General features: G+C 38.2%; 1 protein-coding gene across 4 annotated transcripts in view; it reads right to left on the bottom strand.

Moving 5' to 3' along the window:
• ABCG2 (ATP binding cassette subfamily G member 2 (Junior blood group)) overlaps positions 1 to 27,546 on the bottom strand; it is a 132,955-nt gene that overhangs the window by 47,196 nt on the left and 58,213 nt on the right. Inside the window, exon 1 of one of the 4 annotated variants that reach the window (XM_045473316.1) lies at positions 19,521 to 19,932. The exons of 1 other annotated variant lie outside the window; for it this stretch is intronic. In XM_045473316.1, the coding sequence (XP_045329272.1) occupies positions 19,521 to 19,816 (296 nt within the window). In that variant the 5' untranslated portion in view covers positions 19,817 to 19,932. Of the gene's footprint in view, positions 1 to 19,467; positions 19,933 to 27,546 lie in introns of those variants that run through there. 2 more of the 4 variants (XM_045473322.1, XM_045473321.1) reach the window with 2 other exon arrangements.

Genomic DNA, 27,546 nt, shown 5'->3' with positions numbered 1-27,546 from the left:
CATTCTAAAACTCAGAAAGATAAAACATAACTCAAATGTTTTTCAAGTTCACATGATCTGGAATAAAATTCCCTACACTCTGGCTTTTACATTACTCCATAATAAAGATGCCTCACAGCAAGGAACCCAAGTGATGGGCCAAAGAAATAAGGATAGACAAAGACTTAAGACACCTGACCCACTTCTCAATAGTCAAAAAAATGAAGAAAAAGGGAGCAAGACAGGCAGACACCGCAAATCCTAAAAACACCTCTTAAACACAAACACCAGGACCAATGCCCAACCAACCCACTGCCTGCTCCTCCACCTCCTCCAGTAGCCTGAAAAGCAACCAGAGAAAAAAAGCCGGTTTTGCAGGAGGAAAACACAGGAGATGGAGATAAAGTAACATTAGTCCAAACTTTGACTATGCGTCTGACCTTGCCAGCGGCACTCCTGCCGCCTCCGCCCGGTCCTGTTACTGTACCACCATTCGGGTCTCTCACATAGGCGGCTCCTATACCACGGCCTCATGCGCTATCCACTCCTGCTCATCCTACAGTCACTGTCTAGGAGCACAAAGCACCGCAAGCATTGGGTCCCCTCCTTATGAAGGTCCAAACTGGAGCAGCTCCCAAATCAGCATGAAGAGGCCCGAGGGCTCCCTTGGACTTAAACCACTCACTTGAGACTTCCCCACAGGAGCCCCAGGTAAAACTGACAGTGGCGAACAGGAACAAACTGATTGACTTTTAAGTGAACACAGGTGCAACGTATTCGGTATTAAAGCTAACTCAAGGTGGCTGCTTTAATTAAAATAGACACGTTTTTGCAGTTATCAATATAAAATATAATAATCAGCTTTTATTCTACCTGAATTTATTCAATTCGTGTTCTATCTGTTGCAATTTGTCAGCAAAAATAACTTAAAATGCTATTGGATTTTGTCTCATGAAGTTCTCATGGGTAATTGTTAAAAGCAAATAGGTTAAATACATAAAAAGGTTTATAGCTTTCAAAATCTCTGGTAAGTTAAAACTTTTGCTAGGCTAAATGAAAAATTGGGCTGAATTCATTGGGTATCTAATTTTCCAAATAAGATAAAATCCAGAAACATTTATTACTAAACAAGGCTTTTCTGCTTTTGTATTATTACCGAGAAACTAAAAATACTTAGATCTGCTGCTAAACGATTTTATCCTTTATTGAAAATTATACTATGAAAAAAACACGTTTCCAAAAACTATGAAATGTGTTCATAAATTTGCCAATGTAAAGAATTCTAGTGTAACAGTTCAAAATCCTAACTACTTAGTTTTCACTGAAGACTAAGGTTTCTAAGAGTGAAAATTCTGCTAAATGTAATGGAGACTGCTGGAAATGACAAAGAAAGCAACTCTGTATGTAGGAAAGTAGAAGATGTGCAAGAAAGATATAAGGAATGAGAATACATTTTTGTTGAGAGAAAAAAAATAATTTTGTCCTAAAATAAGACTGATTGTTTTACAGAGGGAAAGCTTACGACAAAGTCTAAAAGAAAAGGAAAGTTGTAGAAGGTCTGTGAAGGGGAAAAGAATTTGATGCATGGTCAGGAATGACTATGATCAGAGTAAACAAGTTTAAAAGTAAACTTGTATAGAAAATGAACAACAAACAAAACCTAAAAGCAGCAGAAGGAAGAACATAATAAAGATTAGAGCAGACAGAAATGATATAGAAACTAAAAAAACAATAGAATGAGCTGATTCTTTAAAAAAAATAATAAAATTAGTAAACCTCTAGCCACACTTATCAACAAAAAAAGAGAAAGGACTCAAATTAATAAAATCACAAATGAGAGAGGAGAAATAACAACCAACACCACATAAATACAATTATAAGAGAACATTATGAAAAATTATATGCCAACAAATTGGACTACCTAGAAGAAATGGATAAATTCCTAGAAATGCATAAACTACCAAAATGGAACAGGAAGAAATAGAAAATTTGAACAGACCTGATAACCAGCAAAGAAACTGCATCAGTAATCAAAAATCTCCCAACAAACAAAAGTCCCAGATCAGGCTTCACAGGCAAATACTACCAAACATTCAAAGAAGAGTTAATACCTATTCTTCTCAAACTATTCCAAAAAATAGAAAAGGAAAGAAAACTTCCAAATTCATTCTATGAGGCCAGCATGACCCTGATACCAAAACCAGATAAAGGCACCACACAAAAAAGAGAACTACAGGACAATTTCCCTGATGAACATAGACGCAAAAATATTCAACAAAATACTATCAAACCAAATTCAACAATACATTAAAAAAATCATTCCCACGATCAAGTGGGATTTATTCCTGGTGGTTCACTATTTGCAGATCAATCAACATGATACATCACATCAATAAAAGAAAAGATAAGAACCGTATAATCATTTTAATAGGCACAGAAAAAGCATTTGGCAAAGTACAACAGCCATTCATGAGAAAAACTCCCAACAAAGTATAGGGATAGTGGGAACATTCCTCAACATCGTAAAGGCAATATACAAAAAACCCACAGCTAACATACTCAATGGAGAAAAACTGAGACCTTTTCCCCTATGATCAATAACAAGACAAGGATGTCCAACTCTCACCACTTTTTTTTCAACATAGTACTGGAAATCCTTGCCACAACAGCAGACAACAAAAAGAAATAAAAGGCATCCAAATCTGTAAGGAAGAAGTTAAACTTTTACTATTGTCAGATGACATGATGCTGTATATAGAAAAACAAAAGACTCTACCAAAAAACTGCTAGAAGTAGTACATGAATTCAGTAAAATCAGGAAACAAAACCAATGTGCAGAAATCTGTTGCATTTCTATACACCAATAATTAAGCAACAGAAAGAGAAATTTAAAAAACAATGCTATTTACAAGTATCCATTAATTGGTGAATGGATAAAGATGTTATATATACATATATATATATACACACACACATACACACATGCACACGCACACTGGAATATTATTCAGCCATAAAAAGAATGAAATCTTACCATTTGCAATGACATGGATGAAACTAGAGAGTTTCATGCTAAGCAAAATAAGTCCGAAAAAGACAAATACCATAGGTTTTCACTCATATGTGGAATTTAAGAAACCAAACAAATGAGCAACGGGGAAAAAGAGAGAGACAAATCAAGAAACAGACTCTTCACCAGAGAGAACAAACTGATATTGACCACAGGAGAGAAGGCTAGGGAGGATGGATTAAATAGGTGATGGGCACTTGTGATGAGCAGTGGGTGATGTATGGAATTGTTGAATCACTACACTGTATACTTGAAACTAATATAATACTAGATGCTTAGCTAACTGGAATTGAAATAAAAACCTAAAATGAAAAAAAGTACACCAGTATAAAATTAAAATTTGGTTTTTCTGTTAAAAAGATAAGACTTACTTAGATTATTGATCTGCTCTTGATAAGAAATTACAACATTTTTTTTCTTTATCTGCTTAGAAAAACAAGGGTTTCTATATTTGTTTTTATCAGGTCTCTAATTACCTAAGAAAACTAAAACTTGTCAATATTAAAGGAGCTGAGTTTTGCTAAGAATTATATAACCTTCTATAGAATCTCTTAGTGCCATTTTGGTTAAAACTTAAAACTTAAGTTTTGTAATGATCTGTAATCCTATTTAGGCATGTGCTTTCTAACTTTTTGATATTTTTAACAAACTTCCCAAAACTTTAAATTCTAAATAAAGGTTTTCACAAAAACTTTGGCCTTGTTTATTTGGATGTTAAGTTACATGGGAAGCACTGTCAAACAAATAATGATAAACCTTCTTAGATTGTATTATGTGGGTAAATGCTATATAACTGTTCCAGACATTATAGAAAATTCCTAAAGTTTTAATATGTCCTGGTATAATGTCAACACTTCAAATTCCAATTATTGAAACATTAAACTGTTATGTGTCACAGAAATAACTGAATTTCCTTGTCAACTGTATTATAATGAACTTTCATCAGATCTTTAACCATCTCCATCTTTGAGTCTTTTGTCATTTATAGTTATTGTCTGATGCTCTTACAAAATTTGTTTCATCTTCAAGGAGATTCACGAAAAGGACTTTTGACAAATACAGTTTTCTGATACCCTTAAGATCACAAAACTAAACTAAGAATTTCCAGGACTAACCAAAAAAACTGCACTCAAACAAAACAGAAATTAATAACATGGGACTAAGTGAATTAAGAAAAAATGATTATAGTTTTTACAACTCTAGTTTAAAACTGCTGGTTCTCTGCTCTTCCAGATTTAAGGAAACTTCTTCTCTTAAAATATCTATGATTTACAAAAATATGATAAAATAGTCCTTTGTGAACACATAAAAACATTTATCTTTTCTCCCTACCTGAACCCTCCAGAATTTAGAAACTCTCAATAATTATTCTTGCTTTCATGGCAATTATAATTATTTGCAAAAGTACAATAAGAATCTGTTCTCCTTGTTACAGGACACCATTGGAAACACTGGTTATATTACCAAGGCTCTGACTGGAATGTCATATTTGAGAGACACACGTGTAGACTCAGATATGACCAGACAGCTTTAAGGAACTGAAATTGACTTTATGGAGCCAATAAAGCCCCTAGGAGGTGTTGGCCTGATACCGTGCTTACAGAGTTCCCAGCAGCTTTACCAGGCGAGTAAAGAATATCACTTCCTGACAGAAGCACGAACCTCAGGAAATGTGGGGGACCTCAAGAAGACAGGAATTCACCCAAATCTATAGGTATTATAGTAGAATCTTATGGCAAGTATTTGGTTTCACTCTTGGCCTTAAAAAATGTTAAAGGTTCAAACTGAAATTCATTACAAAAGTTCCAACAAAACAGGTTTAAAAGAATCTATATATTCAATTACTATTCCTGCTATAAATACCTATGTAAATACTTAGGTAAATAATTAGGCCAAGTTTGTTAAAACTGGACTTATTTTACAAACAAATTAGTCTTTATTGGGCTATTTTTGACAGGAATGAAGGTGACTTTAGAGAGAAAGGTTATATTTCAAAAACACACCTTTATGGATGTTCGATTCTAGTTCTGATTAATTATCTTTGAGAGTTTGCTGTTTGCCTATAAAACTGGGCTGGATCCTGAATTCTGGTTTTTTTGACTATCTGGCTATTTGGAGCTATCTCTCCAAACTAAGGTTTCCTATCTTCTCCCATTCTTTTACCTTAAAATCATTAAGAACTAAAACTGCCCTTCTTCCTAAAGTCCTGCAAACTGAAGCTGAACAACTTACGATAAACTTTAGAAAAATTGCCATATATATATATATATATATATATATATATATAGACAATATTAGTGCCTTTGCTCTATGGGCCACTCAAAAGGATCACCAGAGACATGTTAACTATAAAGCAGAAAAACCCATCAGGTTTCTGCTGCCTGCTTCCATTCCATTTCTGTATGTTGATTTTGTATCCTGTGACTTTATTGAATTTGTGTATCAGTTCTGGCAAATTTTTATCAGAATCTTCTGGATTTTCTATATAGTGTCATGCCATCTGCAAATAGTGACAGTTGTACTTCTTCCTTATCAATCTGGATGCCTGTTATATCTTTTTGTTGCCTGATTGATGAGACTAGGACTTCCAGGACTAAATAACAGTGGTGAGAGTGGACATCCCTGTCTTGTTCCTGACCTTAGAGGAAAAGCTCTCAGTATTTTTCCATTGAGTATGATATTAGCTGTGGGTTTTTTGTATATGGCCTTTATGATGTTGAGGTATGTTCCCTCTATCCCTACTTTGCTGAGGGTTTTTATCAAGAATGGATGCTGTACTGTATCAGATGCCTTTTCTGCATCATTTGAGAGGATCATATGGTTCTTATCCTTTCTTTTATTAATGTGGTGTATCCAGTGATTTATTTGCAAAAATTGAACCACCTTTGCAACCCAGGAATAAATCCCACTTGATTGTGGTGAATGATTCTTTTAATGTACTGTCAGATTCAATTTGCTAGTATTTTGTTGAGAATTTTTGCATCCATGTTAATCAGGGATATTGGCCTGTAGTTCTCTCTTTTAGTGGACAAATTAGATTTTAAACTAAAGACTGTCACGAGAGATGAAAAAGGGCATTATATCATAATAAAGGGGACAATCCAAGAAAATCTAACAATGATAAATATTTATGCCCCCATCTTGAAAGAACCCAAATATATAAAACAATTAATAACAAACATAAAGGAATTCACTGATTATAATACAATAATAGTAGGGGACTTTCACACCCGACTTACAGCAATGGATCATCTAAGCAGAAAATCAACAAGGAAACAATGGCTTTGAATGACACACCAGACCAGATGGACTTAACAGATATATTTAGAACATTCCCTCCTAAAGCAGCAGAATACACATTCTTTTCAAAAGCGCATGGGACATTCTCCAGAATAGATCATATATTAACTTCCAAATCAGGCCTCAACAAAAAGATTGAGATCATACCATAGATATTTTCTAACCATAACGCCATGAAACTTGAAGTCAACCACGTGAAAAATTTTGGAAAGACCACAAACACATACAGGTTAACAACATCCTACTAAATAATGAATGGGTTAGCCAGGAAATTAAAGAAGAAATTTTTTTAAAATGCATGGAAACAAATGAAAATGAAAACACAATGGTCCAAAACTTTTGGAATGCAGCAAAGGAGGTCATTAGAGGGAAGTACATAGCAATACAAGCCTACCTCACAAAGTAAGAAAAATCTCAAACAACCTGACCTTACATCTAAAGCTAGAAAAGAACAACAAATGAAGCCCAAAACCAGCAGAATAAGGGAAAAAATAAAGATTAGAGCATAAGTGATATTTAGAAACCAAAAACGAACAAACAAAAAACAGTAGAACAGTTCAATGAAACCAGGAGCTGATTCTTTGAAAAAACTAATAAAATTGATAAACGCATATCAAAAAGAAGAGAAATGATCCAAATAAATAAAATCATGAATGAGAGAGAAATCACAACCAATACCACAGAAATACAAACAATTATAAGAAAATATTATAAAAATTATATGCCAACAAATTGGGCAATCTGGAAGAAATGGGTAAATTCCTAGAAACATATAAACTATCAAAACTGAAACAGGAAGAAATAGAAATATTTGAACAGACCGATAACCAGCACAGAAATTGTATCAGTAATCAAAAATCTTCTAACAAACAAAAGTCCAGGGTCAGATGACTTCACAGAGGAATTCTACCAAGCATTTAAAAAAGAATCAATACCTATTCTTCTCAAACTAGTCCAAAAAATATAAATGGAGGAAAACTTCCAAACTCATTCTATGAGGCCAGCATTACCCTGATTCCAAAGCCAAATGAAGACTCTCTGAAATTTTTAAAAAGGTTTGTTCATTTTGTATTAATAGCTCCCAGGGCTAAGAAGGTAAACTTTGGAGTTGCAAGTTATCAGCTGGAATCCCCAAGCTTTTCAGGTCCCAGGAAGGCTATGCCGCAGGAATACAGGCAACCCAGAAATAGACCAACTTCTCCTGATCCATTCATACTTGATTTGTCTGCAAGGAGAAAGTTAAATCCGCTCTGAAAGACATCATCATCCAAATTTTCAATAAAAAATTACCAGACATGCCAGTAAACAGAACCTAATGTTCTAACAACAAGAAAATAGAAATAGACCCACAGGTAATGCAGACTAGAATCATCAGATGGTGACATTAAAATAACTGAGTAATATGTTTAAGAAAATGAATAAAAAGATATTATCACCAAAGAACCAGAATCTATATCGAAAAACAAAAAAATTAATAGATGAGTTTAATAACAGTTTAGACACAGATTAGAAAAGAGAATTAGTGGAATTGGTAGACTCATATGCAGCAAACATCTAGTTTGAAACATGGATGAAAATTATCAATATGGTGTGTGTGTGTGGGGGGGTCCTCCAGACTGAAAAAGATGAAACCTACACAAAAGAGTCTAAGAAATATATGGTATATGATGAAAAAGGTCTGGCATACATGTAACTAGAGACCTCAAAGTGGAAAAACTGTAGTAGAATCAACATTTTAAGAAATACTAACCATGTATTTTCTAAAACTGATGAGGTTCTCAAGCCACAAACTGAAGAAGCTCGAGGAACATCAAAGCAGGATAAATAAAAGAAAACCAACCTGGGCATATCATAGTAAAGCAGCTAAAACACAAAGGAATAGCTGAGTAATTGTTTCTGCACCCAGAATCTGCTCTACTGTCATCACATTTATAACACTCCATTCAATTTTGGTAACTGGTAAAGTAGGAAAACACCTAAAGACTGACACTCAGGAAATTAAAGGTAAATAGCTTAGTTTTAATCTATGAACACAATGAATGGTAATAATTAGCCAAAATCCTATTCTCTTAAAGCAGTGAAAGCAAAGGTATAAGGTACAAGTAATCTATAAACTTTACATCTTGACTTTATAAACTTCTTAAGCTATCTCCCCATGTCTTCAGAAGCCAAAATATGCCAGTTCTAATGCCAGCAATCACTTCTACAGTCGTCCTCATTTAATGTTTAGCACTGAGGAAGCCGCTAATCCTTTCCTAAGACTCATTAAGACAATCAAATAACATACCAAATCTAAATAGGACATTGGCTCAAGATGGAAATTTGTAAGAGATCTTTTGAGATTTTTCTACTAATAAAAGGCACCAACTGGAACTAAAGTGCCCAAGAAAGATCATCTATGCCCATACAAGGCAGATGGTTAAAACTTATCAATACAATCACATTTTAGAAGGGTGTGCATACAGAGCGCCTTCATTGTGATAGGATTAAGTTTGTGATTCACACTGTCTAGAAGCTGCTCAGTTCCTCATTAGGATTCCAACAATCTTCCTCAGAGAGACGGCTTGGCTTCAGAAATTCTCCTGAGTCACAAATCAAGAGATTAGACAGGTATAACCTAGGCATACCATCCAGCTCAAGCACATCACACACACACACACAAAACAACAAACTTTATTTCTAACACCATTTGGAACAATGCATTACTCCAAGATGAAACAAAAAATATATAGTAATGATCATAAAATAAAGAAAATACAACAACCTCAGTACCATATTAACTTCAAAGTGCTGGGTCTCCAGTTAATATCATATACTGAGTTTAGATGGGTCACCAAAAGAAACTGCTTCCAAGTAAACATTAATATTTCCCTATGTTCAGAAGCTTTCTGAGCATATGTGTTGCTACCAGTGAATTAGCCTTATCTTCTTTTATATACAAAAAACAACCTAAATCACCTCTAGATTTCCTTATCACAAAAATCATCTTCCCAACTTGCTGCTGCTTCCTTTCTTCCAGAGCATCTGCTGGTCCTAATTGGGTTCTTATCCCTTTCTGTGTCCTAGACCCACTGCAAAAACATTTATTAAGCTGCAATTTTAACAATATTTTAATTCTGTTCTGAAATTCGTCTGCAAATACCTTAACGTAACATTGAAACCAGTGATTTAATAAACAAGAGGCATGTATATATTACTGTGCAAAAAAATAAGCCTTACACATTTATGTCTATATATGATATTTGTAAAGTCAGTTTCCCAAGGCCCATAGAACTAAAGTGTGCACACAGCACATACACACACATCACCATATTCAAATCAAATGGATTTATATTAAGTGTGAAATTAGATGATATAAAATTTACAACCAGATACACAAAATATGAATTGAATTATAAATACACTGTTGATAATGGGTATAACAATATAATAAAAATAAAAGAAGTATCCAAATGGCTTAAAAATTCACCTGAACCCAGCCTACTCTGTTATCTGGCTTGTTTATGTCCCTTAGCCAGGTAGAAAAGCTCTTTCACACAGGGGCTTTAATGAGATTCTTTTCCACTTTTCAGCTGTCCCTTTTCTGGCGGTTTACCTATGTCATCTTTACACTCTTCTTACGGTTTTCCAACTAGTGAAGCCACATTTTTACTTTTTTAAAAAGTTTAAACAGTCTCCTGCCATAGATGCTGGCATATCTATTATAAGAATGATAACCTGCATTTAAAATACCATTCTTCTCTATTTTACTCTTCACTACACTCATAATCTGATAGTCTACTATAAGCGGAATGCATAGCACAATGGAAACTGCACATAGATAAGAAAAGCACACAAGTTAATTCTAAAGTTCTCAGCCAGACACCTGTCCACAGTCATAACTATTGCTCATGCTGGGAGAAGCCAGAGTAGCCTCAGGTCAAGAATTCAGTGCCGTCCTCTTACATTTTTTCCTAGGGATAATACTAGTAAATGGAGAGTTTTCAACTCTGCCTCATAGGCATAAGGACATGCTATCTAAGCACATACCTCCTGCAAACATTTACTATAATGCCAAGAGATTAAATCCTGACAAGGAGTTAGGAGTCTCAAGTCACTGTCAGGTGATCATTACAAAACTTATGAATGGACAGAAAGCAGAAGCTAGCAGAGTATTGAGCACTGTTAGAAAGGGAACTTAAAATCTGAATTTTAACTTCCATAAATTATCCCTTGCATTTCTAAAGTATCAATCAATGGATTTTAATGTTATCTGATTTGACACATCCACTTTGAACCATCCAATGTTGACACTATATTCAGGTCCAAAGGCTACTCAGTAACAGAGTTAGAATCAGATCGCTGAAGTCTTCAGGACAAGGAAACAATCCCAGTCTGGCACTCTAGGCCCCCACAGCATCACAGCAGAGTGATCTGGGAAACATGGCATGAAGGACAAGATCAGCCAGAGAGGAAGAGACCCCATCATGGAAGGTCTGTACAACCAATTAGACCCCACTGAGGCCTTAGAAGCAGGACTACAGATCTTAACTATGTTTTTAAATGACCACTCTGGCAGCACTGTGTGGCAAATGCAGCAGCAAGGGCCATTAGGTGGCTAGTGCAGAAACTAGGTAAAACATACTTGGACAAGGAGATGAGCTGGGTAATGACAGAGGGGACATCAAAAACTCAAAGACTCGGGGCTCCTGGGTGGCTCAGTCAGTTAAGTGTCCAACTTGGGCTCAGGTCATGATCTCGTGGTTTGTGGGTGTGAGCCCCACATCAGGCTCCGTGCTGGCCGCTCACAGCCTGGAGCCTGCTTCAGATTCTGTGTCTCCCTCTCTCTCTGCCCCTCCGCCACTCACACTCTGTCTCTCTCTCTCAAAAATAAATAAATATTAAGAAATAAAAAAAAAAAAAAATTAAAAAAAACCTCAAAGACTCTGTTCCAATGCAGTTAAATTTTAGATGCCTGTGAGATATCTGAGAGAGAGATAGCTACATTTGGTTAAAAACAGAGCCAGGAGCACCTGGCTGGGTCAGCTGGTAGAGCACAGGACTCTGGATCTCGGAGTTATGGGTTTGAGCCCCACATTGGGTATAGAGATTATTTAAAAATAAAATCTTTAAAAAAAACCTGAGAACCATAAATAAGACTTGTGGATGACAACCCCCCACCCCCAGTGTCTTGGGGTCTTCATCATGCAATAATGTATTATTCTTTTATTTTTTAACAAAACGCTACAGACCCACATTTGACTGAGCATCCAAATATAAACTGTTTTCCAAGAGGCATTTATGCATTGACCCTGTCATACACTATTGTAAAGTTTAGGATCTTGGCAGCTACAGTGAATTTTTAGCCCCTTGACCTTCTCTCCCCTAATGATCTTGTCCTTCCTACTATCTTAGTCCTGCATGCTCCCAACACTGGCATTGTCTTCACATCCACCTATCTTTCTCGTCTTTTATCCATCTCCTATCTTTCTGGCGCACTGCCTCTACTTATCACAGGACAACACCCCTAGGACTCCCTCTGATCCCACTGAAAGTTAACCCTCTACTCTCTTCATAATTTCTTTAAAGACATTTGCACATCACAAAGATATGACCTATGCATATCTTTAAGCTACAGAGCTAAAAAAACAAAACAAACAAAATAAACAAACAAAAATCCTGCTTTCTTACCAGAGCCTAATAAATCAAAGTTCACATGTTCACTGTGTTTGTTTTCTAAGCACTTACAGGTCATCATTTGAGAAAAACTGGGAACTTTTAAAAAACTCTGAACCCTAAAAATTGTATGTACTTCCCATGAGACTAAACCCAAGCTGGCAACTACAGTGAGGTCTTCTATAATGTTTGAAGTTGAAGGTATTATTCTTTTTGTAAACATGCACTTCTAGGTCACAAATCTATTAAACTTAAAAAGCCCAGAGTGACCCCAATAACATAGCTAGTGCCCAGATGGTGGTTTCTAATAACATTCTCCAAAAAAGGAACCCATGTCTCGGAGAAATGGTTGATTCCAGGGTTGAGACATGGAAAATACAAATTGAGCCTGCAGCATTCTGTAGTATCAGAAAGTAAGGATGGGGTGCCTGGGTGACTCAGTCAGTTAAGCGTCTGACTTCAGTTCAGGGCATGATCTTGCGGTTTGTGAGTTCGAGCCCCACATTGGGCTCTCTGCTGTCAGTTTGGAGCCCACTTCAGATCTTCTGTCTCCCTCTCTCTCTGCCCCTTCTCTTCCCTTCTCTTCCTCTCTCTCTCTCTCTCAAAAACAAATAAACATTTAAAAAAAAAAAAAAAGTAAGGATAAAGCTTTAAAGTTGGGGCAAGGAGGCAGGGGGAATGGTGGTATGTCAAAAGGGCACATAGGCCAACCTGAAAGAAAGTTCTAGTGGCCAAGGCTGGAACAGGTTGAGCAGCAAATTAAATAATGACAATATTGAATTATAACCCATAAAATAACAAATATCCATGAATTTTTACTGATACAAATAGTTGAGTAACTAAATGGGTAAGAAGAATTAGTAAACTTAGAAGGAGAAAAAAATTTTAAATCACTATTAGAACAACATAGTACAATGTACATCAAGTTCCACCAATGGATGTTAAAATTAGTGAACAAAGTTTAAAGAGAAAGGAGATATTTGCATAGTCCAAATTTAAGTCTAAGGAGAAACTGGGTATTTGCATAGTCCAGGTTTCTCTCCCAAGATACCTAATAATTACAAAGAGAAAAATAACTTTCCACTGGGGACCTGGCGAACAGCACCTTAACCAAGGTTTACGTCAGCAATAAGATGTCATGTACCTCTGACAAAATGTACTGAGATTCCTTCTGGTATTTTTTTCCCCAAAATGCATAACCTCAATCTAATCATGAGAAAACATCAAGTACTAACTGAGGAGCATTCTATAAAATATCTGACCAGTACTCTTCACAAGTTCCTGGAGCTGGATCCTGAATGGAAAAAGGATAATGAAAAGCCAGTGAAATCCAAATAAGTCTATAGTTTGGTTAACAGTATTACAGTATTGTCCCAATGTTAATCTATCAGTTTTGACAATTTTACTATAGTTATACAAGATGTTACAGAAACTCTCTGTGCCATATTTTTTTTGCAACTTTTCAGTAAGCCTAAAAATTATTTCAAAACAACAAATTAAAATCAATAATGAAATAACCCCCAATTTTTTCAATGTTTATAATGGAAGCATGATGTCAGGCTTAAAAGGCCATCTTTGTTCTTGAAAACCTCATCAAGAGCTATGCAAACCCAATCACAGCTTTTCAATGCATTCTCAAAAGCATTGTTTTATAAAGGATAACACATCAATAACATCTTTTTCTTGTTACCCTGTCATAATTATGATTAGCTGAAATTCATGATATGAAAGTAATAAGATCCACCTAAAAACCAAGCTTTAAGGGCTATCTCTATCGCACTGAGAAGGGAAGTAAGAGCAGGAAACTTACCTTTTCTAAACTATTCTCCAGAAGTGATTTGTGCCTCTTCCTTATTTAGGTGGAAATTGTGGAGGGAGAGAAGCATAGCAATTTGCCTTTTGTGGAAAAATTCAAACCACTTCAATTTGCCTCTGGGATAGGGTAGCATTCTACCAGGTAAGAAGGAATATATCTCCCTGGGGGTGGGGTGGGGTGGAGAGATATGTATCTACATCTGAGGTCAGAACACAATGAGTGGTCCGTAGCTCCAGGGAACAGCTAAGTAGCAAGACCAGATCTATACTGTAGCAACTGGAGTGGGTCAACTGGCCCTAGGTTGCTGGTAATATCCGCATAAATCAATGCTGCGTGTGTCAAATGGATTCTACTCCTAACTTAGATTTGATATGGAAGTGGTGAGTGATTTGGCATGATATCAATAGTACTATTAGATTTAGGTATGAGTGAATTGATATCATTAGATTTTTAACTATAATTAGCCTACTGCTTTATGATTTCTGAAGTACACGTTTTATTTGAGGTAACTATTATGAGGTACACTGGGAAGACATACAGTATCCCCATATGATGGAACAGGATAAAGGGATCAGAAAGGTTATAAATCAAAGTCAGGTGGTAGGTTTGCAGAACCAAGACTCCAGTCTCTAGACTTCCTTGCACAGAGTACGTATGCACTAACATAATGGACAAGTATTATTTCCTGGATTCTTGCATTTCCTGCAGTTTTATTCCTTCTGTTTTTATTAGTAACAGGTAGGTATTAGGAACAAGTTATTAGTTACTAAAAGCAATATTTTCAGAATAGAAAAGACATCACCCAAACCAGCTTCTACCAATGTATTAATTAACGCTGCAGACTTGTGCTACCCAATATGGCAGCCACTAGCCACATGTGGCTACTAAATACTTGAAATGTGCATAGTCAGAATTGAGATGTGCTGTACATGTAGGATACCCACCAGATTTCAAAGATTTAATATGACAAAAAGAACGTAAAATATCTCAGTAAGTTTATATTGATTGCATACTGAAATTGCATCTTGAAGATATTGTTTATATAGAAAGAGAGACAGATATAGACAGTGTTTAACAGTTTCCAAATAATAGTAAGCTTTATAAGGATCATTTGACCCTCACAAATTGGGCAGTTATTCCCGTTTTACAGAAGAAGCTATGCTGGGGTGACTACGTGGCTCAGTAGGTTAAGTGTCAAACTTAACTTGGTTTGGCTCTTGGTTACGGCTCAGGTCATGATATCACAGCTGTGAGTTTGAGCCCCGTGTCAGGCTCTGTGCTGACAGTGCAGAGCCAGCTTGGGATTCTCTCTTTCTCCCTCTCTCTCTCAAAATAAATAAACTTAAAAAAATTTTTTTTATAAGAGGCTATGAGCTAGTATTGACGTACCAGATACTAGGTCTTTAGACTTTTACTGAGTAATGATTCCACTGGCAGGACACTTATGTTGTAAAACATAGCTTGAACATTATTTAAAAATAATAGGATAATAATGGGAATACCTTTAGCATTCCCAGTGATGGGCCACATAGGAATATGAAATGTCCTCAGGATGCCTGATACTCTGCACTACCACTCTGGCAATGTCAGCTGACCCCACATTCCACTTCTAGACTCCTTAAATAAAATATAGATCCCTCCCATCCCAATCCACATGTTCTCTGGTCCCATGAAGAAACTGTGGTCCAGAGAGATGAAGTGCTTTCATCAAAGGTAGAAAATTAAGGAATGACATTTATCAGACCCTAATTAGATCCGGCCTCCCTACTCCTTAACAATTTATGCCCCCACATGACTTACGGTGAGCTGCTCTGTAAACATGTAAGTAAACTGTGAAACAAATTACCAGGTGAGACAGAGAGAGGAGAAAGAAAGAAAGAAAGAAAGAAAGAAAGAAAGAAAGAAAGAAAGAAAGAAAGGAAGAAAGAGAAAAAGAAAAGAAAGATAAAAGGAGAAGAAAAAAGAAATGAAAAGAAAAGAAAGAAAAGGAGGGAAACAAAAAGAAAGGGAGACAGAAGGCAGGCATGCTAAACTTTAGTAAAGTTCATTATGGTCTTTTTGTCCCTACTATGACTAACCCAGTGAACTCTCAGCTTCCTCCTCTATAAATATGGGATTGAAATACTCCCTGGAAGGTTTAGCCTGAGCATCAAATGAGAACGAATATAAAAACACCTGCACAGAGAAAGCACTCAACCACCCATTAATGGCCACTTCCTTTTATCCAGAAGACCTAATGATCTTGTCTTAAGGCATTCCAAACTAATACAGGATGGTTGAATAAAAGGAGCAAAATGAAGTGTTTTCTTCTCCCTTTCTAAGTATTCTTTTGTCCCTCCAACTTTTCTATCCCTTCTCTCCCCTGTCCTAGGATATAGTCAGCGTGGAGCCAGGGTTGGGCTGTGCAGGTCAGGAAGCAGATAGGGCAGGACCTCCTGTGTGAAAGTATCCAAACTTTGGGTACCTGTCAGAGAGTTTTTCTTCTTACCTTGTAAGACACTCCACTCAAATGGCCCCAGAAGGAGATCATAGGCTTATTACTTTCTAGAGGCTTCTGGTTTTGCCTTTCCAGATAACTCTAAGAACTTAATACCAGAGAAATGACAGAGTTACCTAATGCTACCTGGCCCTAAGTACTGATTTCCAGCCAGCTCTTGTCTAAAGTGTAAAATTTTTTTCTGGTTGCAAACCCAAAGAGATTGGGCTAGTGATCAGCAAAAGTGTAAGAAACTTTGTTCAGTGGGGTGTCAGACACTGCCAAGATTTGACTGTACCCTTCTGTCAAAATCAAAACTTCTTCATTGAAATCAGTACGTTTGCTTTACTCACATCTACTCACCTTGGGTTTCAACAACCAGTGTGCTACTAACTTTCAATGTTATGATTCTCTGAATGGGTATTTTATTTATCTCTATAAATAAGCTAACTGTGTGGCTCAAAAAATAGATAGCCACTTTGTTTTTTTTTTTTTTTAATTTTTTTTTTTTCAACGTTTATTTATCTTTGGGACAGAGAGAGACAGAGCATGAACGGGGGAGGGGCAGAGAGAGAGGGAGACACAGAATCAGAAACAGGCTCCAGGCTCTGAGCCATCAGCCCAGAGCCCGACGCGGGGCTCGAACTCACGGACCACGAGATCGTGACCTGGTAGATAGCCACTTTGTAACAGTCACTCAGTGAAACAGAATATCTTGCTTCAAAAAACAAAAAAAAAAAAAACTATGCTGGGGGGTATCATGAGAAGGGGGAGTAACTGCTAATGGGTTTCTGGGGGAGGGGATGATGAAAATGATTCCACACACTGTGCACTTTAAATAGGTGAACTGTGTAGGATATGTGAATTATTTCTCATAAAGCTGTGTTGCAGGGGGGGGGGGGGTGGGAAATCAGGCTCAAACCACCAAGACAATTTATCATTACTGGTTCACAACCTAGTGTGAACGGAGAATGGATATTGTGTGTGTGTGTGTGTGTGTGTGTGTTTTAATGTTTATTTATTTTTGAGACAGAGAGAGACAGAGCATGAACAGGGGAGGGGCAGAGAGAGAGGGAGACACAGAATCGGAAACAGGCTCCAGGCTCTAAGCAGTCAGCACAGAGCCCGATGCGGGGCTCGAACTCACGGACCACGAGATCATGACCTGAGCCAAAGTCGGACGCTTAACCGACTGAGCCACCCAGGCGCCCCGAGAATGGATATTTTAAAGGATAAACTTTAGCTTTCTGTAGGCAGACCTACAGATCCTATATCCTATAGAGATGGCAGCCATTCGGTTTTTTAAATTTTCACTAAAAAATCGCAACCCTATCCTGTAACCCCAGTAAGCAGCACAGAATAAGCCTTCCCTCTTGATATAACCTGTATCTGCTGCCAAACTTCTATCAAAAACTCCTGACATAGAAATACAGGGTACTTGAAGAACATTAGGTCCATCTATCCCTCTAAAAAGTCTAGACTCATCCCTGAATAAGCCCCAAACCATCAAACAGCAGCATGTATGACCATAAGGTCTCAGCATCCAACAAGGGCTTCTCACAACACTTAGGGCAAGGTAAATTGCAACTACAGCTAGGAAATGTACTACTGCATGGACTACTAGGATGCGCACACGGATGCTCTCCCACTGCTGTTCTTCAATCCCCTCTGCATCTTCCGTAACACAAGACATTTTCCTCAGAAATAAATGCCAAGAAAAGCTTTTCTAAGGAGCTGGTAGGTTTCCGCCTTTATCCTCATTGAATTGTGTGACTATTCATCCCTTTTTATTGTGGCTCCCAGGAGGCAATTTTAATTTGCATAGCATCTGTCCAAGTCCATTTTAACCTGCTTCCCTTTACTCTTGATTGTACTTTATTTTCCACTTGTAATACTTATGCTCACCTCAAATGCTTCATGGAAGCTTAATAAAAATAAATGCAGAGACAGACTTTGGCTCTAAGTGTATTTTAATAGCATCTTAATACAAAAGAATGTGTTTCCTAATCTTGCTGAATACTCAGGGTTTGAAACAAAGATAACCAATACATATTTGTTACTACAAATCTATTTTTTTCTAAAAGTGGAATGAGCTTTTGTATTTTTACTATTAGGCAAGAAAATAAAACTAGGCAACATTACAGTTCTTGTTTTTAACTGCTATATTTACATTTTGGTCTTGAATTTTTCTGTATTGTTCTAACTTCTTCAGTACTATTTCTAGTAAGTATTGTAATAAGCTGGTTAATTTTTTGAAGTCAATCATTAAAAATCAACTATCCACAGAAAAAAAATTACAAAAGGGAACGCAATAGCTCTTTAACAAGCCAGCCATCCAAAGTTAAAGTTAGGGACAAAAATTTATGCCCTGAAGATAAGAAAAATACATAAAATATATTGGTTAATCCCTTTAAAAATACTAATATCAACAAATTTCTCTCCCACCTTGTAGTAACTTCCATGTTCAATAAGTTTTTATCCATCTTATATCAACTCTTGTTTCGTACATTTGGAGAAAGACAAGAGTTTCACCCACCGGCTCTTAACACACACCACCAGACACAAAATCCGTTTGCACCAAGACGTGGATTTCTGAAAAACCGATGTGAATTCTCAATTGGTTATTTCACACTCGTTTTTCAAACGAAAGTGGGAGGGACTAACTAAAACCTAGTCATCTCAACTGAACAGTTTTCTATTTTCAACCAAATATACATGCAATACCCACGGACCACTCAAGCCACACAACATCCCCAGTAGCTTTCGCCATTTACTCACTCGGGTTAATAGTGGTTCAGCTGAACCGAGGGCTTCGATCTCAGGGTCCGTGTGCTCAGAGGAGGAGCACTAACAGTCATTTATATAAACGCCGAGCTGAGTGAGCCAGACCTTCCAGCACACCCTAGGGAAGCAGCTCCTAACAATGGCATCAAGCATCTGTCCTGCGCTTTCTAAATCCTGAAGAGCTTTTCCAAAATCTCCCCGGCTCCTTTCCAGGTTGCTTCCTTCCTGTGACTCCGAAACTCTGCGGGACGGTCCAGGACTCCCACTTCCCTCCTGCGGGTTCTCGACTCGTTGTGTAACGAGGAAGGACTCAGGACACAGCTGGAGCGCGCGGCAGATCCCCTCCCCCTCCCCCTCCCCGCGGGACTACTTTCCGCGCTCTCGGACCGCAGGCAGCCCACCGATGGTGTCGGCGCGCTGGCGGTGGGCCGCGCACTCACACGCGCAGCTGCTGGCCTGGAGAGGCGCCTGCCGTGAGGCACGATGCGGGTCCGGGACTGCTGGCAGAGGGTCCGGCGAGGTGGAGGGATTGCGAAGAGGCGAGCGCAGGCTGCGCGGACGCGGGCCCCACCTCGCTACCTTCGGGCTGCAGCGGGGGAGAGCGCTGGGCGGTGGCTCCCTCGGGGTAGGTGCCCGCAGGCGGGCAGGAGGAGTGGCACCGCCTGCCTGGCTGTCCTAACCGCCCGGCGCCCGAGCGGAGGGCGCGAACGGGTTCCGTGTGCTCTGAGCTAGACATTGGATCGGACCGCCACCCTCCCGCGGGGCCGGGTCACGGAGAGGACACTCCTGGAGAGCGCAGAGTTGAACCCAAAACTCCCCAGGGCTTGTACCAAAGGGACAGTGGCAGTTAGCCCTGGTGATCACAGGACGCTACCCAAGCTGATCAGTACCTTCTCTGGATTGGGTCACTGTCTGTCCCGCGCCCCTAAGCACCACGGGACGCTAACACCGTGGTTTTTTTTCTCTCACACCCGTTGCTCACCCAGAGAGCAAGTAGGTCGCTATTGAAAGAGTTTATGAGAAATTAGGTGCCTGCGCCCCAGGACAGTAAGTTCAGGAACTGAATCTAAGGGGGAGAGGAGCAGATTTTTGAAAAAAAAATATTACTATGAACAGTTCAATTGTATTCTTCACACTCCTGTAATAAATACTTCTCTGCAGCAGTGTTCGTGTGGAAAAGCCAGAAAGTGTGCATATTCGAGAAAAAGTTTGGTTATCAGGCTTTATGAGTGTATAAGATTATCCCAAAATTTGCCTACTGCATCTACCCTTGGAAATTAGTACTTTCATCTGTTTTCTGGTTTGTATTTACAAACAAAAATCGTTATTGAAAGCAACACTAGGAATTACTGCTAATTCTTCACCCATTGCTAGAAATCTTTAGCTATGGGGCACCTGGCTGGCTCTGTTGGTGGAGTGTGCGACCCTTGATCTTAAGGTTGTGAGTTCAGGCCCTGTGTTGGGTGTGGATTCTGTTTTTAAAAAGACAAGTTTTAGCCAGGAAGCCTATATAAGAAATCGATTTGGGGCGCCTGGGTGGCTCAGCCAGTTGAGCCAGGACTCTTCTTTTTTTTTTTTTTTAAATATGAAATTTATTGTCAGATTGTTTTCCATACAACACCTAGTGCTCATCCCAACAGGTGCCCTCCTCAATGCCCATCACCCACTTTGCCCTCCCTCCCATCTTCCATCAACCCTGTTTATTCTCAGTTTTTAAGAGTCTCTTATGGTTTGCCTCCCTCCCTCTCTTTTTTTCCCCCTCCTTTCCCTCCCCCATGGTCTTCTGTTAAGTTTCTCAGGATCCATATAGGAGTGAAAACATGGTATCTGTCTTTCTCTGTAGGACTTATTTCACTTAGCATAACACTCTCCAGTTCCATCCACGTTACTACAAATGGCCAGATTTCATTCTTTCTCATTGCCAAGTAGTATTCCATTGTATATATAAACCACGACTTCTTTATCCATTCATCAATTGATGGACATTTAAGCTCTGGACAACCTGGAAGAAATGGACGAATTCCTAAGCACCCACACACTTCCAAAACTCAAACAGGAAGAAATAGAAGATTTGAACAGACCCATAACCAGTGAAGAAATTGAATCAGTTATCAAAAATCTCCCAACAAATGAGTCCAGGACCAGATGGCTTCCCTGGGGAATTCTACCAGACATTTAAAGCAGAGATAATACCTATTCTCAAGCTGTTCCAAAAAATAGAAAGGGAAAGAAAACTTCCAGACTCATTCTATGAAGCCAGTATTACTTTGATTCCCAAACCAGAGAGAGACCCAGCAAAAAGAGAACTACAGGCCAATATCCCTGATGAATATGGATGCAAAAATTCTCAACAAGATACTAGCAAATCGAATTCAACAGCACATAAAAAGAATTATTCACCATGATCAAGTAGGATTCATTCCTGGGCTGCAGGGCTGGTTCAATATTCGCAAATCAATCAATGTGGTACATCACATTAATAAAAGAAAAGATAACCATATGATCCTGGCAATCGATGCAGAAAAAGCATTTGACAAAATTCAGCATCCTTTCTTAATAAAAACCCTCGAGAAAGTCGGGATAGAAGGAACATACTTAAATATCATAAAAGCCATTTATGAAAAGCCCACAGCTAATATCCTCCTCAGTGGGGAAAAGCTGAGAGCTTTCCGCCTGAGATGAGGAACACGACAGGGATGTCCACTCTCACTGCTGTTGTATAACACAGTGTTGGAGCCAGGACTCTTAATATCAGTTCAGGTCATGATCTCTCAGTGGTGCGGCTCTGTGGGTGGAGCTGTTTAAGAGTCTCTCTCCCTCTCCCGCTGCTCCTCCCCAGCTTGCTCTCTTTCTTTCAGAAGGAAAGAGAGAGAGAAAGAGAGGGAGGGAGGAATTGATTATACATAATTTTTTAGAATATTAAAAACACCATACTGTATACTTTTAAAGGATTTTAAAGTATATATCCATGATGTGCTCAAACATTTGGGTGAAATTGTTTTTTTGGATTAATTCTGAGACCGTTTAAAGATGCTTAAAGACCCATATACAAATATATTTGTCACTTTTTTTTTTAAATTTTTTTTTCAACGTTTATTTATTTTTGGGACAGAGAGAGACAGAGCATGAACAGGGGAGGGGCAGAGAGAGAGGGAGACACAGAATCGGAAACAGGCTCCAGGCTCTGAGCCATCAGCCCAGAGCCCAACGCGGGGCTCGAACTCACGGACCGCGAGATCGTGACCTGGCTGAAGTCGGACGCTTAACCGACTGTGCCACCCAGGCGCCCCTATATGTGTCACTTTAAGCCAAGGCTGAGTGAAATTTTTCAAAGCTGGCTCTTGATAACTGCAAAATTTAAAAATGCCCTCTGAAGAATAAAGCTTTACTGGTATCAGTAAAGATTTTAAAAGTTGCCAGCAAACTCTGAAGGCAATTCCAAGAGGGGAATTATAAAAATGGAAAAAATACACATGAATCTGATTTAAAAAGCACATAAAAAAGAATAATAAGTTGAATATAGCATTCTGCAATTACGTAAAATGAAAACAAGCCAAAAACTTATACCTAGAAAATAGCTAGCAATACAAGAAAGAGTTATTTTTCTGGGTTATGACATCACTGTTCTTTTTTTCCTTCTATTTTAGTGTAATTTTCTATATTTGTTTCATGCAGATATGCAACCTTTATATTGGGAAAAATAATTTTGTTTAAAAGTAAAATAAATCAATGAAATGTCAGTGTTTTAGTCACTAAAACGTATGTATAAAGACAATGACAATACTTAGAGTCATAACCTGACCCAAAATAGAACTAAAAAAAAAAAAAAAAAAACCCTAAAAGAATTAAAACTTTCTGCCTGTTTTTAGTCTAATTTTTAGAATAGTTTGATTTTTTCGTATTGATATGTCAGTGTATGTGCTAGTTAACGTTACATTAATTCCTAATCTCACTCTAATACACTCTAAAGATCCACCTAAAAACCAAGCTTTAAGGGCTATCTCTTTTGCACTCAGAAGGAAGTAGGACCAGGAAGCTTACCTTTTCTATACTATTCTCCAGAAGTGATTTGTGCCTCTTCCTTTTCTAGGTGGAAATTGTGGAGGGAGAGAAGCATAGCAATTTGCTGATTTCTCTAAAGCTGATCATTGCCATCAATTTGATAAATTCAGACTAAAGCCAACATTTAATAAATGTATTGCATTGTTAAGAAATGAGTCATTTTAGCTTATAAGTTAGCATTTTATTTTTGGGCTAGTCATTTTTTTTAATATTTATTTTTGAGAGAAAACATGCACATGTGTATGCAAGCACGAGCAGGGGAGGAGTAGAAAGAGAGGGAAACAGCGGATCTGAAGCGGTCTCTGTGCTGAGAGCAGACAGCCCAACGTGGGGCTCAAACCCGGCTGAACAATCCAGCTCAAACCCATGAATCCTGATCATGACCTGAGCATAAAACCAAGAGTCATTGGCTTAACCAACTGAACCACCCAGGTGCCCCTGCACTAATCATTTTCAAATGCCCTGTCTTCTGTTTTGCTGTTTGGGTAGTTTAGGTCACAAAATATAAGGAGGGAGGAACCTAAAGATGACCTTCCTCATTTACAGGTGAGTCACCTGGTGGAAAGGAGACCAGTTTGCACAGAGTCAAAAGTTAGGGTAAATGGGGAACTCACAGCTTCTAAGACTGCTGCTCTCTGCCCTCCACCTCATAACCTTCCTTTTTTATATTACCAGAGAAGAGTAACTGCCCAGTATTTAGAGAGCCTGATACTGGAATTCCCACTGAATGCATTCTCATTCTGGCACTTTTTCTTTTTACCATTTAACTAAACTTATTTTTCTCTCTTGTTGTAATATCAAACAAGATGAAAAAAAAATGACTTGGAGGGGCGCCTGGGTGGCTCAGCACAGAGCCCACTTCAGATCTTCTGTCCCCCTCTCTCTGCCTCTCCACTGGCACACTCACTCTCTCAAAAAGAAACATAAAAAAAAAAAAATTACTTTAACCCAGCAAGCCCATACCATCTGCTTTTAGTCTTTTTCTATGCATACACATTTTCTTAAAAAACAAAATGAGCTTACATACAATAGGTACAGAGATGAAAGTCATCATCCCAGAAGTCAGATAGCCTGCATCTGTATTCTGGTTCACCCAAACCCTGGAGATTTCTGCTTGTACTAATTACTTGATCTTCAGGTGGTTATTGGTAATCAGTGGAAACAATCTCTTAGGGTAGTTAGAAAGAGTAAATGAGATAATGTGTGTAAAGCCCTGAACAGAATTATTATTACTGGTTAGCACTCAATAGATGGTAACTATTATTATTTTGTAACCTGCTACATTGTAAACTGCAAACATGGTTCCCTGTCATTCAATATTTTTCTACAACTTTATAATTAATAGCTGCATGGTATTCATTTGTTTGTTATATACCATAATTAACTAATCTTCCTATTAGTCACAAAACATTCTTGTAGCTATTTCATCGCACACATCCAGATAAATTCCAGAAGGTGCCTTGCTCAGGCAAAAGGTGTTGCTTGTTTTAAAATTTTTAATGCAAAAAAATTTTTCTAATGTATATAGCCAGATTTCCCACAAAATTATTTGCGCCAAATTCACAGTCTCCCAAAATTTAAAAGGTTGTTTGTTCCTCTAAGCTCTCACAAATACTGGATGGAATAATAATTTTAATCTTTTAAAATTTGATACATGACAAATGTCAGTGTTTTAATATACATTTCTTTGACTTAGTGAGAGTAAATTTTTTTAATGTTTAATGATCGTTTGTGGTTTATTCATGAATATTCTATGTAAGACCTTTGCCCATTTCTCTCTATTGATTTCTTAGGCTGCAGAGCAAGTAAACAGAAGGACACTGGATCTCTGATGGACACTGATCTTCTGAACTCTCTCCAAGCTAGTTGAAGTCACTGTTTGTCATATTTTATGAGCCTTATAATCAAACCACAGAATTATCAAAATTAAGATTTCTTTACAATCCTAATTGAAAGCTTTGGGGCCATCTGGAGTCCACACCCATTAAACACACATTGAAGATCTAAGTGGGCACTGGCAGGGGTGGGGTGTCACCTTATGTTTTTGTAGGCAGTATGCATGGACACGAACAGATAGATAAGGAAGGTGACCTCAGGTGAAGGGAGCAAACAAACTCATTCATGAAATCACTTGAGCCTCACTTTTTTTTTTTTAACATTTATTTTTTGAGAGAGACAGAGACAGAGTGTCAGCGAGGGAGAGGCAGAGAGGGAGATGTAGAATCTGAAGCAGGCTCCAGGCTCTGAGCTGTCAGCATGGAGCCTGATGTGGGGTTCAAACTCACGAACCACGAGATCATGACCTGAGCCAAAGTCAGATGCTTAACAGACTGACCCACTCCTGAGTGCCCCTTGCTTTTTGAAAACTCCAAAAATAACTGGAAGTTTTTCTTTTTTTGTGGTGGGCAGGTGGTAATACTCCTTTTCAATAATCACACCAGTGAGGAACTTGCCTGTATGGTTTTCACAAGGGTATCAGTGCTTAATGGAATGTGAGCAACAGACACAGGCAAAGGATATAAATTTGTTTAATGTTGATTAAGGGTATGGCTTATTATACAGAATGGCAAACCAAAGCAAAATCAACAACAGTATTCTCATTAAATGATCAAACTTTCTGGGCCTGTAATTCCATGAATCAGTCACCCTACTATCAAAGCTCCCATATAGACGTCTACTATGAGAAGCTCTGCTCATCCTTCTCACAGGATTTTTAATGCCTTCTTCGCCTTTCCCAGCTGTCCTGAGCTCTCAGTCTAATTGCCAGCCTGGCCACCAAGTGCAAGGAGCTAGTGAGGGCTCAGTATATTCCTTAATGCTCACTCCAAGGAGTGAGCTTCTCAGAGTCAATTTTCCCCTATCAAGTCCAGGTTTCATACAGGACTTATTTTATGGACATGGGGCATTTTGGTTATGTATATATCATCTGTAATGTGTCCAAGGTATATTTATTTTCACTACTTCCAAGATAAAGCTAATAAAAAACAGTGCAAGCAGCTATGTACACCATGCTCCCCCGTGAAGTCCGTGACAGGAAGGTCAGTCTGTAATGACTTGAACACCCATGAGTAAGTGAAGGAATGGAAACAGAGTACAGATAACTCCTCCCAAAGTTTTCACTATAACAAGAAGATGAGAGAGTATCCCTTAAGGACATCTTGGGTTCAAAGAATATTTCTTATTTGATTGGACAGGCTGGAATGTGTGTGCATGCGAAGATGACAAGTCATAAAGAAGAAAAGGTGGTTAACTGGTATAATCAGGTCCCTTAAGAAGGGAATGGAAATGAAATCTAGAGGAATTCACACTACAAAAGAAAAGGAAAAAAGAGGTTAGAGTGGGAGAGAGCCAAAGCATAAGAGACTCTTAAAAACTGAGAACAAAGTGAGGGTTGATGGGGGGTGGGAGGGAGGGGAGGGTGGGTGATGAGTATTGAAGAGGGCATTTTTTGGGATGAGCACTGGATGTTGTATGGAAACCAATTTGACAATAAATTTCATTAAAAAATAAAAATAAATAAAAATAAAAATACATTAAAAAAAGAAAAGGAAACTTTTTTTTTTAATTGTGGTGGAAGGAAAGGGAGTCAGGATGAGTCATGAAGATTCATGCAGATAAATATTTTCATTAGGGAAAAGAAAGAAAATGGAAAGAAATGTACTTTCTCTCCTAAGCTGGAGGATCTGCTGAAGGTACAGTGTGAGGAGACCAGGGATTTGAGAAAATGATAAACCCTGGAATAGAGCTATATTCGTTTCCTATGGCTGCCATAACAAAATACCACAGACTTAATGGCTTAAGACAACAAAAATTTATTATCCTACATTTCCAAAGGTCAGAAGTCCAAATGGGCCTGACTGGGCTAAAATCAAAGATGTCAGCAGGTCTGCACTCCTTTCTGGAACTTTTCCAGCTTCCAAAGGCCACCTGCATTCCTTGGCCTATCGTCCCATTCCTGTAGCTTCCAAGCCAACAACAGAGCATCACTCTGCCCCTGCTTCTGTTATCATATCTCTTTCTCTCTTATCTTCTGCCTCCCGCTTCCACTTTGAAGGACCCTTGTGATTGCATTAGACACATGGGATAAGCCATGATAATCTTTCTATTTTAAAGTCATCTGATTAGCAACCTTAATTTCATAGGCAACCCTAATTCTCCTTTGGCAGGTAAACTAACACACCCACATTCTGGGTATTAGGACATGACATCTTTGGGAGGCCACTATTCTGCCTACCACAAGGGCCTAAGTAAACAAATTGGATACTAATGTAGGGACCCACCCAGCCCCATGGAGTTGGTCTAAAGATGATTTTAAACTGAAGATATTTGAGATGCAGTCAGTGGATGCTGAAAGAAGCCTTCTCGCAGCTTCCCTTATCTGACCAAAGACAAAATCTTCAGAAA

This window comes from Leopardus geoffroyi, chromosome B1 (assembly GCF_018350155.1).
Source record: "Leopardus geoffroyi isolate Oge1 chromosome B1, O.geoffroyi_Oge1_pat1.0, whole genome shotgun sequence".
In the NCBI taxonomy this organism is placed as follows: Eukaryota; Metazoa; Chordata; class Mammalia; order Carnivora; family Felidae; genus Leopardus; species Leopardus geoffroyi.
Note: the sequence above shows the minus strand (reverse complement) of the source record. Positions and strands in the feature narration are given on the sequence as shown.